Genomic DNA, 13,657 nt, shown 5'->3' with positions numbered 1-13,657 from the left:
GCCTGCCTCCACCACCCTACTCGGTAGCGCATTCCAGACCCCCACAACTCTGTGTAAAGAACCTTCCTCTTACCTCCAAATTATACCTCCCCCCCCTCACCCTTAAGTGATGACCTCTTGTGTTCGTACCCAGTCTAGGGAGCAGTCTCTCACTATTAACTCTATCTATTCCCTTCAGTATCTTATATACCTCCATCATGTCCCCTCTCAATCTCCTTCTTTCCAAGGAGAATAGCCCCAGTCTCCTCAGTCTCTCCTCGTAACCCAGTTGTTTGGTGAAAGACTTTGGGCCCTAATGTCCAACCCCCCTCCATTGTTGGATTATCCCAAAGATGTGCTGAATAATGTGTCTTGGAATTTCGTAAGTAAGGATTTGCCTGGCCATTGCCGAGAAGTGCAACTTCCATGGGGCAATTGCCATGCACTGGGAACAATCTGAAAATGCAAACTTCGGGTGATTCTGATGTGGTTACACCAATAGTTACTCAGAAAAAGATAGAGAAATTCAAACTTCCAGGTAACATTTTCCCCCCGTAGGCCCAGCTCCCAAGGTCCAACACGCTTCCCCACCTCCTGAAAGGTCCGACACTCTGCACCCGCCACCTTGAGGCCAGAGTTGGAAGTTTGGGCAAGACGGGCACGGGAGAAATTTACTGTAAGCAAAATCGGGCATGGAGATGCAATCCGACACCAATTACCACCGCAAGGAAGTTACGGCCCATTATTATTTAATGGTACAGAGATTTATTTTGTGAACATACAGCTACCAGATTGCACAGCAGGAAAACAAGTGCACTTAGCCACAGTTAGATTTTGATCAGCAAAAAGACTACTCACTTAACCAAATGAGGGATCTGTTTATGTGGTCAGCTTTACACAGAAGAATTTCTCACTATATTTGTTCTGACAATTAGTCAATAAAAATTACAATGAGAAAGAAATGAGAAAAGTTAAGGCCATGAACTTGTGGGGACAAATATTTTCATATATGCACCGCATGAGTAACTGAATTCACGTGGCTATAGAGGGAACACCCTAAAATTATAATACTATTATACCAAAGCTTTGTTGGAACCCTAATTAATGAGTTGATCCTTAATTATACATTTTCTAGCAAGATTACGTAGGACAAATTGACAAAGAAATGCATTTACTCACACATGGCATATTGGAATGCTTTGGACTTCACAAGGATATTAATTCCTACAAAAGTAGAAAATAATTATTGGATTTATAATTCACATATTACAACCTTTCTTTCAATGTTTCAAAATCTCCATATAACAACATGGCATCTGTACTTCGGTCAGATTTCAGTATTAGAAACTATTCAAATTATATTGGAAATGGCCCAAAATAGGACATCAAGATACATGGGAATATTGTGACCTCCAAGTTCCCATCTAAGTTGCAGAACTCCTGTTTTGGACATGCATCGCATTTTCTTCATCATTGCTTGATCAAGATCCTACAACTCCTTGCCTATCAGCACTGACAGCAGATTCAACACAAACTGCAGCAGTTCAAGTAAAATATCCACTGCCACCTTCTCAGGGCAACAAGTGATAGGTAATAATTGCCAGTGATGCATATATCCAAAGAATGAATTTTATAAATACGTTTTAAACAAAAACAAATTTTGAATTTATTCTTGGAGCTCAGATGATGTAATTAGCCATAAAACTAAACCTATTAGAAGGTTTACCAAAGCCTTGAGATTAACCTAAGCTTTATAAGAACATAAGAAATAGGAGCAGGAGTAGGCCATCTAGCCCTTTGAGCCTGCCCCTCCATTCAATACGTTCATGGCTGATCTGTCGTGGCTCAGTTCCACATTCCCGCCCTCTCCCCATAACCCTTAATCCCCTCTCCTATCAAAAACCCAGCAACCCGCGTCTTAAAAATATTTAGCGAGGCAGCCTCCACCACTTCAACGGGCAGAGAATTCCAGAGATTCACCACCCTTTGAGTGAAGAAGTTCCTCCTCAACTCCGTTCTAAACCGCCCCCCCCTTTATCTTGAGGCTGTGCCCCCTAGTCCTACTGTCCTTTGAGCGGGAAGAGTCCCTCCACCTCTATCCTATCCATCCCATTCATCATCTTATACGTCTCAATGAGATCTCCCCTCATTCTTCTAAACTCTAACGAGTACAAGCCTAGTTTATTCAGCCTCTCCTCATAGCTCAACCCCCTCAACTCCGGTATCAGCCTAGTAAACCTCCCTCTGCACTCCCTCCAGGGCCAAAATATCCTTGCGTAAGTGCAGCGACCAAAACTGCACACAGTACTCCAGCTGCAGCGTCACCAATGCCCCATACAGCTGCAGCAAGACCTCCCTGCTTTTATATTCAATCCCCCTCGCTATGAAGGCCAGCATCCCATTCGCCTTCCTGACCACCTGCTGCACCTGCAGGCTGGGTTTTTGTGACTCATGCACAAGGACCCTGAGGTCCCTCTGCACTGTTCCCTGCTGCAGATTTTCGCCACATAAGTAATAGTCCTTCCTACCATTATTCCTACCAAAGTGGACCACCTCGCACTTGCCAACATTGAATTCCATTTGCCAGTTCCTGGCCCATTCGCCCAGCCTATCTAGATCCTTCTGCAGACTCTCCACACCCTACGCGCAATTTGCCGTTCCACCAATCTTGGTGTCATCAGCAAATTTCGACACCATACACTCAGTTCCCTCCTCCAGATCATCTATGTAAATAGTAAATAGCTGAGGCCCCAGCACCGACCCCTGGGGCACTCTCATTAAGATTTACAACACACACAATATATTTAAATTAATTGGATAAAAACAGTTAAAAGCAAATTTAGAATGAAATGAGTTAAAGTTCCTGAGAAGTTGTGATAATTTTGTATTTCTAAAACACATTTATAGATTGATTTGCATGAGCCTGGTTATTTAATTAGATAATGCACAATAATAGCAAAAGGTAACTGTACCTTTAAATATTAGAAATGGAGTATGTGGAAGGTCGTAAAACCAATAATCTCCACTTCTTTTTGCCTAGGGAGAGAAAACAGCAATATCTAAATGTAATCAATGGCAGTACACGTTAGTTTTACTTTGTTCAACAGCATAGTCAATGTCAAATAAATGACTTAATTCAAAGAATAACAAATAGGATAAGTTCATTATGGGGAGTTGCAAATAAAAGAGGATGGATCAAAGAATTGGGACAACTACTTTATACCTCTGGATCTGACTTACTCTCAACCCCGGTACTGGGAATTTATATTAAAATCTATAGCATTAAATTATCTCACTTTTTCTGCTATTCAACTACCCAAGTCATTTTTATGCTTTACCTTTCTTCCAAAATGAGGCAATAATATTAAAATCATATACTTTTGCCACAATCTTTGTGATAGCTTTAAAATAGTTTACTTTTAGATAGACCTACAATTCAATGTGGGAAAACAGAGTCAACAGCCCACAAGTTTAGTACCATTTATTTTATATTGGATTTTGACATTAAATTTGTACCACTATGATGGAGATTAACAGCATAAATTATAAAGTTGGGAAAATTCACAACTAGCTGCTCAGCATTTACCAGTAACCATGTAAATGCTCATTTTAGTGTGATACAGAAAACAAATTGTAAAATATTTCCATTACTTACTTTCCATTTTAATCCAGCAACTTCATAGAAGTTGTAAAAATCTTCTATTCTGTGGGAGAGATATTTACTTTAAACACACGTATTCTTCACAAACTCAAAACCCTGGCGAGCATAGTCTCGACAAAGGATATTCTAGAATAAATTAATTTAAAAAAAGTATTTTCAAAAAGAACTGATAATTAGGGCAAAATATCTGTAAATCCTTACCCCAGTAACTCGGCATTGTTTTTCTTCAATGCTTTGAAGACGAGATATTTATTTCTAGCGCTCATTCTTGGACAATAAAATCTCATTAAGCCTTCAAACTGTTTGAAGGAAATGCCATTTGGCCTCTGAAATAGAGAATTACCACAGTGTACAAATTATCATTGCAGTCATGATTTTTTAAATGCAAATGAGCAAAATTATCCAAGATGGTGCCGGAGCAAGGCGACTTCTTGCAAGGTATGCCCACCTTCTAATTCTATCTTTTACTCTCGTTCTACATTCTGCACTCGCTCCTTTCCTTCTCTATGAATGGTACGCTTTGTCTGTATAGCGCGCAAGAAATAATACTTTTTACTGTATGTTAATACATGTGACAATAATAAATCAAATCAAAAGCTTAACAAAAACTAAACTAAAGCTTTTGGAGTACTCACCCTTTTGCTGACGAGAAGGCGGAAGGCATGCTCTATTGCTAATCGTTTGTGCAAAAGGAGTGATTTGAACTTCTTCTTTTCAACATCATTAAATGTATCAAAGACAACAGCAAGAAGCTGGAAAGTTGTGAATAAAGTACTAGTTAAAAACAAGTATGTGCAAGGTAAATTCAGTTCATCAATTAGATAAATATATATTCTCAATTTTTGATTAATAATTCAAAAACATACCAGATTCATGATGAAGTAGAGTTCAATGGACAAATACACAATGAAGAATACACAGGACCAAGGATTTTTGGAATAAGCTGGCATCATCACATCTGGAAAACTACAGAATTATCCTTTTTAAGGATAAAAGGCAACTGTTTCATTGAATCATAGAATCCCTGGTGCAGAAGAGGCCATTCAGCCCATCGAGTCTACATCGACTCGATGGCAGAATATATTGCCCAGGCCGTCTCTCCAGCAACTCCTCATATTTACATAGCTAATCCAACTAACCAATACATCCTTGGAGCAATTTAACATGGTCAGTCTACTTTACCTGCTTGTCTTTGGGAAGAAAGATGTGCAGTGGTTAGCAATGCTGTTGTGAGACAGCATTGCTAACCACTGTGTCACCCTTTTCAGCTTGTTCCTCACCCAACCCCACTCCAATATTCTCCTTTGTTCTTCCCTCATCTCCTGCAGTCAGTGACTCATGACAGAGTTCATTGTTAACTGAGCCAAGAGTCAGCCTTCTGGCACCCGAGTTTGCACATTCTCCTCATATCTACATGGATTTCCCCCCAAAGATGTGCAGGTAAGGCAGACAGACCATGTTAAATTGTCCCTAAATGACCCAAGAGTCAGTCTTCTAGGACATGAAGGGGCTATTTTTGTTGTGTAATTCAGAGCTGTTTTACTACAGAGAATGTCACAGGCCCATCTCCAGGCTCACAATTTCCACCAAAGGTTTCTAGAAAGAGAATGTCACCTGAAGTTTCCCTTCTGGAGCCGACTGCATTGTTCTTAGTGAGTTTCCAGCTGAAATCAGCTCAATCAACTTAAATCCGGGATCGAACCTGGGGCCTTTCTAGTTCAGCTTGGTACCATACCAGACAATGCACCTATCCAATGAACTGAAGTGGCATTGCAATCTACATCCCACTTCTCTCCACTTCTTCCCCCAACCCAATGTTAAAGGCTACTGATGCCTCAACATACTATGCCACCATCCTACATTTATAAACAGTTTGCTATTATAATAATATGACAATGGTTTGGAATTTTCTCATGTGTGATATGAATGTGACTTATTCTAGCAACTAGTAGTAAAAAGAGTAACAAAGCCCATTTCACTCTTCATTGTTGCAAAGGATAGATATTTCTATTCTGTTCTTCAAATGGAATGTTGCGTATACTTACTTAGCTGTAGTTAGGAGAACAAACAAACTGACAAGGCTGTCTTCTGGAGTGCTAAAATACTGCAAGCAGAAAACAAAGCACAGTCAGAAAGACTGAACACTTATGATCATTTCCTATCAAATTAAAAACATCATATATGTAAATATTTTTCTTAACTTTGCTTTTATTTAAGAAACCGGGAAATTAATGAGTGTACAATTAAGGATAGAGTGACAAAACATTGAAATTTTTCAGCTGACCAGAGAACCAATAAAGATCATGCCTCAAAAATGTGATTGAAAGTTTTGAAGATGTGACTAAAGTAGTGCACAGGGGAATGGAAACTTATGTTATTTATGTAGACTTGAAAAAGGCATTCGATAGAGTCCCTCTTAATAGACAGTTAGCCAATGGTGAAGCTCATGGAATTGAAGACAAATTATTGACATCATTGGAAGTTGGCAGAAGATGTGCTAAAAATCTTGGCCTATCATAAGTCTCAACATTAGGACCAAATGTAGGTACTGAACCTATGTGGGCAAACAGTGGGATAGCTGTGGCAATTTTTCCAGGGAATGCCAATAAGAGGGTGCCATCAGCACAGCCGCTCAATTCGGGTCAACAGCCTGCTCTTCAGTTCTCCTTCGGTCTTCATGATCAAACAGCCAACAATTCTGCAGCGCCACTATTGAGATTGCATGAAGGACAGGGTATCTCCATGTTGAGGTGTCTTCAAAGGGCTGCAGGAACAAATGTTGATGCACTGAGACTGGTTGGCTGGCCCCAGTGTTTTGAGGGAGGACCCCTCTTGTGATGAATTCAGTTTCCAAGGGAAACCACTGCCATCATTTCTTGCTGGGAGATTGTCCCGATGCAGCTGATAGCTCCCACCCCCGCCATCACCATGAGTGGAATCTTTCTGACATTGTCAGCTATTTTACCAATAGGACAATTTGGCTTAATTAGCCACTTGCCTCCAGTTGGCAGAGCTACTCCATTCCCATTACTGGAATTATTCTATGTTGGTGGTAAACACAGAAGCCCTACAGTGCAGGAGGCGGCCATTCAGACTATTGAGTCTGCATCAATTCTCCAAAAGGGCATCTTACACAGTCCCAACGCATCCCTCCCCAATCCCCCCCCAAATCCCCATAATCCCACTCATTTTATCATGGCTAATCCACCTAACTCCATGTCTTTGGTATAGGAGAAAACCAGAGCACCCAGAAGAAACCCACGCAGAATCAGGAAGAACTTGTAAACTCCTTACAGACAGTCATCCAAAGCTGGTATCGAAAGCGAGTCCATGGCAATGTGAGGTAGTAATAATGCTAACTACTGTGCCACTGATGTTGGCCATCTCTCCTGATGCCTTTTGCCAATATCCTATCACCCTTCCCATCTCCCAGTCCATCTCCAAAGGGCTGGTAAAATTTCAGCCAGAAAATAGTTCTGGCCATTGCACCTTAAAAAAGGACATATTGGCTAGAGGGAGGAGTGCAATGCAGATTTTGCAGCTAGGAATCTAGGAGGTTGCGAGGTGATTTGATCAAAATTTTCAAATATTAATGGAAACTGAGGGTAGAGAAAAACAATTTTTGCTGGTCAGGTTGTCTAGGTCTAGGAGATATAGCCTAAAAGATAGAGTCAGGCCATTCAGCAGTGAAGGTAGAAAACAATTCCAGGTGTAAAAAGGGGTAGAAGTTTGGAAATTTCCTCTGTAAATAACAGATGACATTAGGTCATTTGTTAAATTTGAGGTGTGTTGAGCTAATGGTATTAGGGGATATGGGAAAAGGCTAATTTGGAGGCGAGTTAGCCATGATCTGATTGATTGACAGAACAGCCTCAAGGAGCTAAATGGCCTCCCTTGTTGCCAAAACACACTTATTACAAACTTGGCTCAAACAACTTAACTCAAATTAGTGAATCATATATAATATTACAAATAATTATTTAAAATTCCAAGAAACTATACAATCTAGAGAACTAATAAGGAATCATGAAACATCACTGTGCATTAACAAGCAGGATTCTTTACTGCAACATTCAGTATATGCACAAGGTATATAATATTCAAACAAAACAAATTACAAATGACAAGCATTTTTATTAAAGATTATTATTACTTACAGGGTCCAACGGATTGGTAGAAAACAAATAAAACCCTAAACAAAAAAAAATTAAAAAATGGTGTCAAATATTAGTAGACAGCATAACAGCCGCCTTAGAAACATCCTCAGAAAATATCAGTATGAAGTGTACGCCTAATTGATAATTCATACACGTAATTCATTCCTCATTACAGGTTTTTCCCAGTTTTCTGCATTCGATTTGCTGTCGCACCTGGCACGTATTTAAAGCCTCTGGCTTCTCAGTATTTGATTGTCTATTAAAAAGGAGCTTCCCTACATTTTTAAAGATTGCGTAATATCAACCATTTAAATATTTCATGATCTGTATATTTCTAGCTCAAAAATCAAATAAATCAATTGCTCCCAACCTTTCAAATGATAAACTCTAATATGCGAGTTTTATATGTGTAAAGAACATATTTAGATAGATATAAAGGTAGATTAAAAACTGGGTATGTAAGAACTTACCCAAAATGGCAAAAATGACCATGAAGAAAAGTAGTAATGATAAAATGTCAATAAAGGGTGGAAGAGACTGGAAGATCTGACGCAAATTTCTGGGAAGTCAGAAAACAAAAATAATTAGAACTGACATTTCATCCTTACTGGTGGTTAAGTGTTCATTTTTAATTAAGATTTCAATAAAATCCATAGGGCAAGTCAACTAGTTAAAAAAAGTTTCAATTTGGCCTTATATTGCTTTTGTTAAAAGCAAATGGAACTGTGCGTATTATTTTATTTATAATATTGAGGAAATACTGTTGCAGTGAGAATTTAAAATATCTAAATAATTTATTGCCTTTGAGCATTTCACAGCCAGTAACTTCAAGCCATTAGGATTTCTAGATATTTAGACTGTCAATATTGCGATCAGGATCAATGGGGTAGTTGAAATGCAATCAACTGTGAAGGGAAGTAAAAATAAAACACAGGAAGCTGGAGGATGATAGAAATCCATTAAGCTGGAAATGGAATCTTTCTACGAGGCACTGCACATGGAATTTATTACAGCTCAAGGGCTTCAAGTACAATGGAGAGGGATTCAATGATTTCAGTTGCTGGGAAACTTCAGCAACCTCAAATCAAAGCTGTGTGCATACATTGGGGCTAAGCTGGCACTCCCTGGCAAATGAAACTGATGTCTCCGCTCTGTCAGAGGACTTGAAAGAGGTCTACTCTCACTTGCAGCTTCTGACAAGGAGAAAGGAAAATCTCTGCTGTAGAATGGAGTGCTGCAATGATGTAAAATCCTTTCAGGAGACTCAGGTAGAGGGCATAGAGATTGAAGTGATCTGGCCATTTCACAATTTGCATAGTTGACAGGCAGGCATTCAGATACTGTCATTGTGTCAGGGGAGATCTTCAGGTCTGTCACAGCTAGAAGGGGCAGATCAGCCACAACACCCCCATCCCTGAGGAGAGTGGCGATGGCAACACCTTACTACCAGTCCAAGCCCAGCTAAACTCCAGAACCCTTCAGGGACTCTTCCTCTGCAGTATGCACCTATATGGCCACTGAACCTACTTCCTCAAACCCCCACAGTGCATAAGAGGCCATGCCAAGTTATCAGTGCTGGAGGCAGTGCACTGTTGGCACTGCCAAGATGTGTGGCCTGAAAAGTGGTGGGGGGGGCGGAAATGTGTGTGTGTGTGTGTGTGTGTGTGTGTGTGTGTGTGATGGTGGTGGGAGAGAGAGAAAGGGAGGACGAGGACAAACCAGATGACTGCACGGTGTGGGGGTGGAAGGATGTGTCTCATTGCTAAGGAGTTGGTAGTGCTTCCTCGACCCTCAGAGTCCAACATGCCAGTTCCTACTTGAGGACTTATATGAAAGCCTGTCCAGCAAATCGTGCTGGGGAGGCAGGTGAACAGCAGGAACGATTTGAATTGGCCTTCACACCCACTAATTATATTTAAAATATTGAAGGAAACCCGATTGGAGCCGCAGGGGTGAGCCAGGAGCATTGTGCGCTGATGCCCAATTCTCCAGGCTTTTGCAATCGGAGCTAGCGGGCCTAGAGAACACTGCCGCCACCCACCCCCCACGACTTCACATTATTTAAAATCATTTATTCAAAAGAAACAGAACCCTGCTCAGCGAGACTTTTTAGGAGGTGCTAGACATGGTTGATGCAAAACGCTGATCAGAAAGCTTGTGTGCTGAAGTAACCTGCATTCTAAGTTCATGCTGGAATTTAGCAACAATTTGCTGACCCATGCTTTTTTGGCATAACGAGTATTTATGGATTTCTTGACCAAGAAATTACACTAATTGCTGCAGATTTACCTTCTCACTGCACCACAATATCTGCAGTCTACCAGAAAGATTGGCCGCAAAGCTCGAGTCACCCGGACATGTGAGGTTTGCCTGATTAATACCACAATGACTTCTATAAACTGTACAAACAAAACTGCACTCTGCAAAAATATCAGAAAGGGAACAAGGTTAGATTTCTTACTGTTTTAAAAGCAATTAATGAATAACTACTTCTAAAGTGAATAAATGTATTTTAACAAAACAGATTCCACTCCCAGAATTGAATGTGTGCAATGACTTGCATAGTGAAGTACACATCTGGAATCTACATTTTAAGAAAAGATAAAAACAGGGAAGTCAAGAAATATAATTCTGCAACAGATAGGTCCTGAATTGCTTTGAGGCTAATCGCCAATCTCCTACTGAACACATGGCTGGAGATTGGAGTAACCTGGTAGAAATTGAGGATCATAGGGGCAGAAATTGCTGGGCAGTTGCATCATTAGAATGATGTATTAATGTTGTATGCCATTAACTAATTCATAAAGAAAAAAAAAATCCATCTATGTGTAGAAAAGACACACCATGAGATCTAGTTTTCTGCAAATTGCTGGGCAATTTATGCCTCTCCACACTTGCTGTGAGGTTCCCAATTGAATTTAATGCCACCTGTGAAATTGATAGTTATGTTATTATTGTGAATTATTCCTCCTTTTGGGAAAGTATTCACAAGATAGAGGATCTTGGCAATGGCATAATTTTTCATCTTTCATAGAACTTGCAACATTGAAAACCAAAGGAAGAACCAGTGAAGCTGTGGAGTTTCACTCCAGCAGGATGTGAATTGTTCTTCTAATGGTTCTATTTCTCTTATCTGATTTGCGAGTGCCAGTATTGCTATCTGTATTTCCATAAATATGGGAAAGCAATTACTTTCACAACAAAAGTTGATTTGACACTCAAATGATGGTCACTTATTCAAATGTAAATTAGATAGATTTATTTCATAATATAACATTTCAGGAAACAGTACATGAATCATTTGAGGAATGGGGGAAAAATTACTTAACTTATTCACCAACTCTTCACTGGATTTTTCCTCATAATTTTCAGGTCTTTAATGTGCTAATTGATAGAGATCGACTATTTGCTACAATTAATCTATAACTTCATTATTTGAATGTCATGCAACTACAGAATAGCATCTAGTTGGACTTTGGTCTTTTCTCACCTAGCAATTCTTATGGAAGCCACACGTGTTCGCTAGATGTTGGATTGTTGCATCTTGATCATGATGGACAAGACCACTGGTTATTGGTCAAGAATGTTTCTACATTCCACAAACTTACCCTGCCAATTATTCATAAACTGCCCAAACACAATACAATAATTTCCCAAAATAACTGTTCCTCTTCATTTTTTCTCCTTGTTCTAACTTTTTCCATATTTTAATCCTCTTTTTTCCTGTGTCCACATCGCATTTGGCTCTATTGCTGTCTCCATCTTTCACTGTTTCATTCTCTCATGTTCATTAATTGGTTAAGGAGTTAAGCCATTGGCAGGAAACTGATGAGGTCCAAGACATGACAGACACATCACTACATCTTTGTTGGATCAGCAGTTTCAACAATTTGTGGTGAGCATAATTGTCCAAGGTTGCCTGCTACCAAATCCTCCATTCTGTCAATTGCTGCCCCATGCTGTTTAACTGTCTTGTCTTTCACCTGTCCTCGATCCAAGCATTGGTTGCAAAATGACCAATTAAGCCTTCTCACGAAGCAGGGCGAATACATGTAAAAACTTAAGTTACATGTGAATCTGAATTATTTCTAACTAGTTAAACATCAACAGGTGTTGCAAAAACTGAAAGATTCTTAACAAGAACAAGCCATGACAGATACTTTGTTCACTTTATCTATGTGTTCCCATTCAGCAAATCCCCTTTAAAAAAATAAGTGGCAATAAAATGCACTAGTGTGCATCAACTCAAATCATTAATTCATTGATATGGTAACAATATTCTGTCCAAGCACAAATCTATTGCACTTAAGCTGCTTAGGATTATCTATTTTGTAAAATTGTCCAGGGATATCAAAAATCTACTCATAAGTCATCAGGTAAAGCTGTATTTGTTGATGAAAATTTAAAGGATTGCATGGTATTTAGTTAATTATGTTAAAGTAAAGCCACTTTTTTTTTTTAAAACTTATGTCCACCCCAAAACCCAATAATTTTTTTTTCATTCATTCGTGGGACATGGGCACCGCTAGCTGGCCAGTATTTATTGCCCATCCTTACTTGCTGAGGGCAGTTGACAGTCAACCACATTGCTGTGGCTCTGGAGTTACATGTAGGCCAGACCAGGTAAGGATGGCAGATTTCCTTCCCCAGAGGACATTAGTGAACCAGATGGATTTTTTCAACATTCGACAATGGTTTCATGGTCTTCAGTAGATTTTTAATTCCAGATATTTTTTCAATTAATTCAAATTTCACCATCAGCCACAGCAGGATTCGAATCCGGATCCCTAGAACATTAGCTGAGTTTCTGGATTAATAGTCTAGCGATAATACCACTGGGCCATTGCCTCCCCTACACAACACTATTTATGCATCATGTGTGTTCTGCCCAAGAAGACAGGTTTTTGCTCACAGTAGTCTTTCTATATCTATCATGTCCCATTCTTTTTATTTAGCAAAAACTTCCTTAAATTTTAAGCCATCTAACATTGATATCATCTTCCTCTTTGAAATCTTTTCTCCATAAGATCTCTTACAAGCCAGTTTCCTCTTAAAAAATGTCTTACCCAGTTTTTCTGCCTTTTCCTAATTATGTCCAACAAATTTACGCAACACAGCAATCATTTGTTACTTTTTCTGAACATTGCTGTTTTCGTCGAGCACCACTACCTTCCTTTGCTTTTGCATACATAAGGTCTACCCTTCCCAGTCAATCCAATTCTTTGCTCTTTTAATCATTGTTTTGTGCTTTTCAGTTTTTGCCCTCTTAACTTGTTACTCAATTGTGTGTGTTTCAGCTTGCCTTCAGTGTTGATATCCTTCCATTTTCTACTTTCTTCCATCTTTTGCAAATTGCAGTCATAGCCTATGGCTTCTCGATCCATTTTCCTCTTAAAAACCCTTATGCCTCTTGCCCTTGTTTCCTTTACGGATTATTTAATCTGTTTTCCTTGTTCATTCGTGCTGATGGTATCCTTAGCTGGAATTTTCACAACCTTTCTCACCGGCAGACCTTCTGCTCCCGCCGATGGCAAAGCCCTGCCAAGGGTTCCCTGGCAGCGAGGGATGCATAGCCAATCCCACCTCTGGTGGGCCATCTCTGCTACTGCAAAACACGCTGGGGTAGGCAGGTCCCACTGTTCTCTGCATATTCCATGTTGGATCAACTTCAGTCAGGGTGCTGTTTTCATTTTCACAAGATGATGATCTCAGTCTGTGTTTGCTCCCTGCTGAGACTTAGAGTTCTTAACACTATTCCTGTAACTTTGTCTCACTAGTTGAAATCTTTCTGTATTGCCAAGTATTTTCCACATAAACCGCGTGGGGAGTGCTTTGGTTATTGACATCGGTTGTGTGGGGC

General features: G+C 39.7%; 1 protein-coding gene across 3 annotated transcripts in view; it reads right to left on the bottom strand.

Annotated features, from left to right (window-relative positions):
• tpcn1 (two pore segment channel 1) overlaps positions 1 to 13,657 on the bottom strand; it is a 78,683-nt gene that overhangs the window by 28,937 nt on the left and 36,089 nt on the right. For all 3 annotated transcript variants that reach the window (XM_080208387.1, XM_080208388.1, XM_080208389.1), the window contains exons 5-14: positions 10,087 to 10,217; positions 8,268 to 8,356; positions 7,798 to 7,832; positions 5,686 to 5,744; positions 4,507 to 4,606; positions 4,276 to 4,392; positions 3,842 to 3,966; positions 3,635 to 3,683; positions 2,952 to 3,015; positions 1,159 to 1,203 (exon numbers count right to left, since the gene is read on the bottom strand). In XM_080208387.1, the coding sequence (XP_080064513.1) occupies positions 1,159 to 1,203; positions 2,952 to 3,015; positions 3,635 to 3,683; positions 3,842 to 3,966; positions 4,276 to 4,392; positions 4,507 to 4,606; positions 5,686 to 5,744; positions 7,798 to 7,832; positions 8,268 to 8,356; positions 10,087 to 10,217 (814 nt within the window). The remainder of the gene's footprint in view (positions 1 to 1,158; positions 1,204 to 2,951; positions 3,016 to 3,634; positions 3,684 to 3,841; positions 3,967 to 4,275; positions 4,393 to 4,506; positions 4,607 to 5,685; positions 5,745 to 7,797; positions 7,833 to 8,267; positions 8,357 to 10,086; positions 10,218 to 13,657) is intronic.

This window comes from Carcharhinus amblyrhynchos, chromosome 20, assembly GCF_965287045.1.
Source record: "Carcharhinus amblyrhynchos chromosome 20, sCarAmb.v2.hapA, whole genome shotgun sequence".
In the NCBI taxonomy this organism is placed as follows: Eukaryota; Metazoa; Chordata; class Chondrichthyes; order Carcharhiniformes; family Carcharhinidae; genus Carcharhinus; species Carcharhinus amblyrhynchos.
This window is presented reverse-complemented; position numbering and strand designations above follow the sequence as displayed.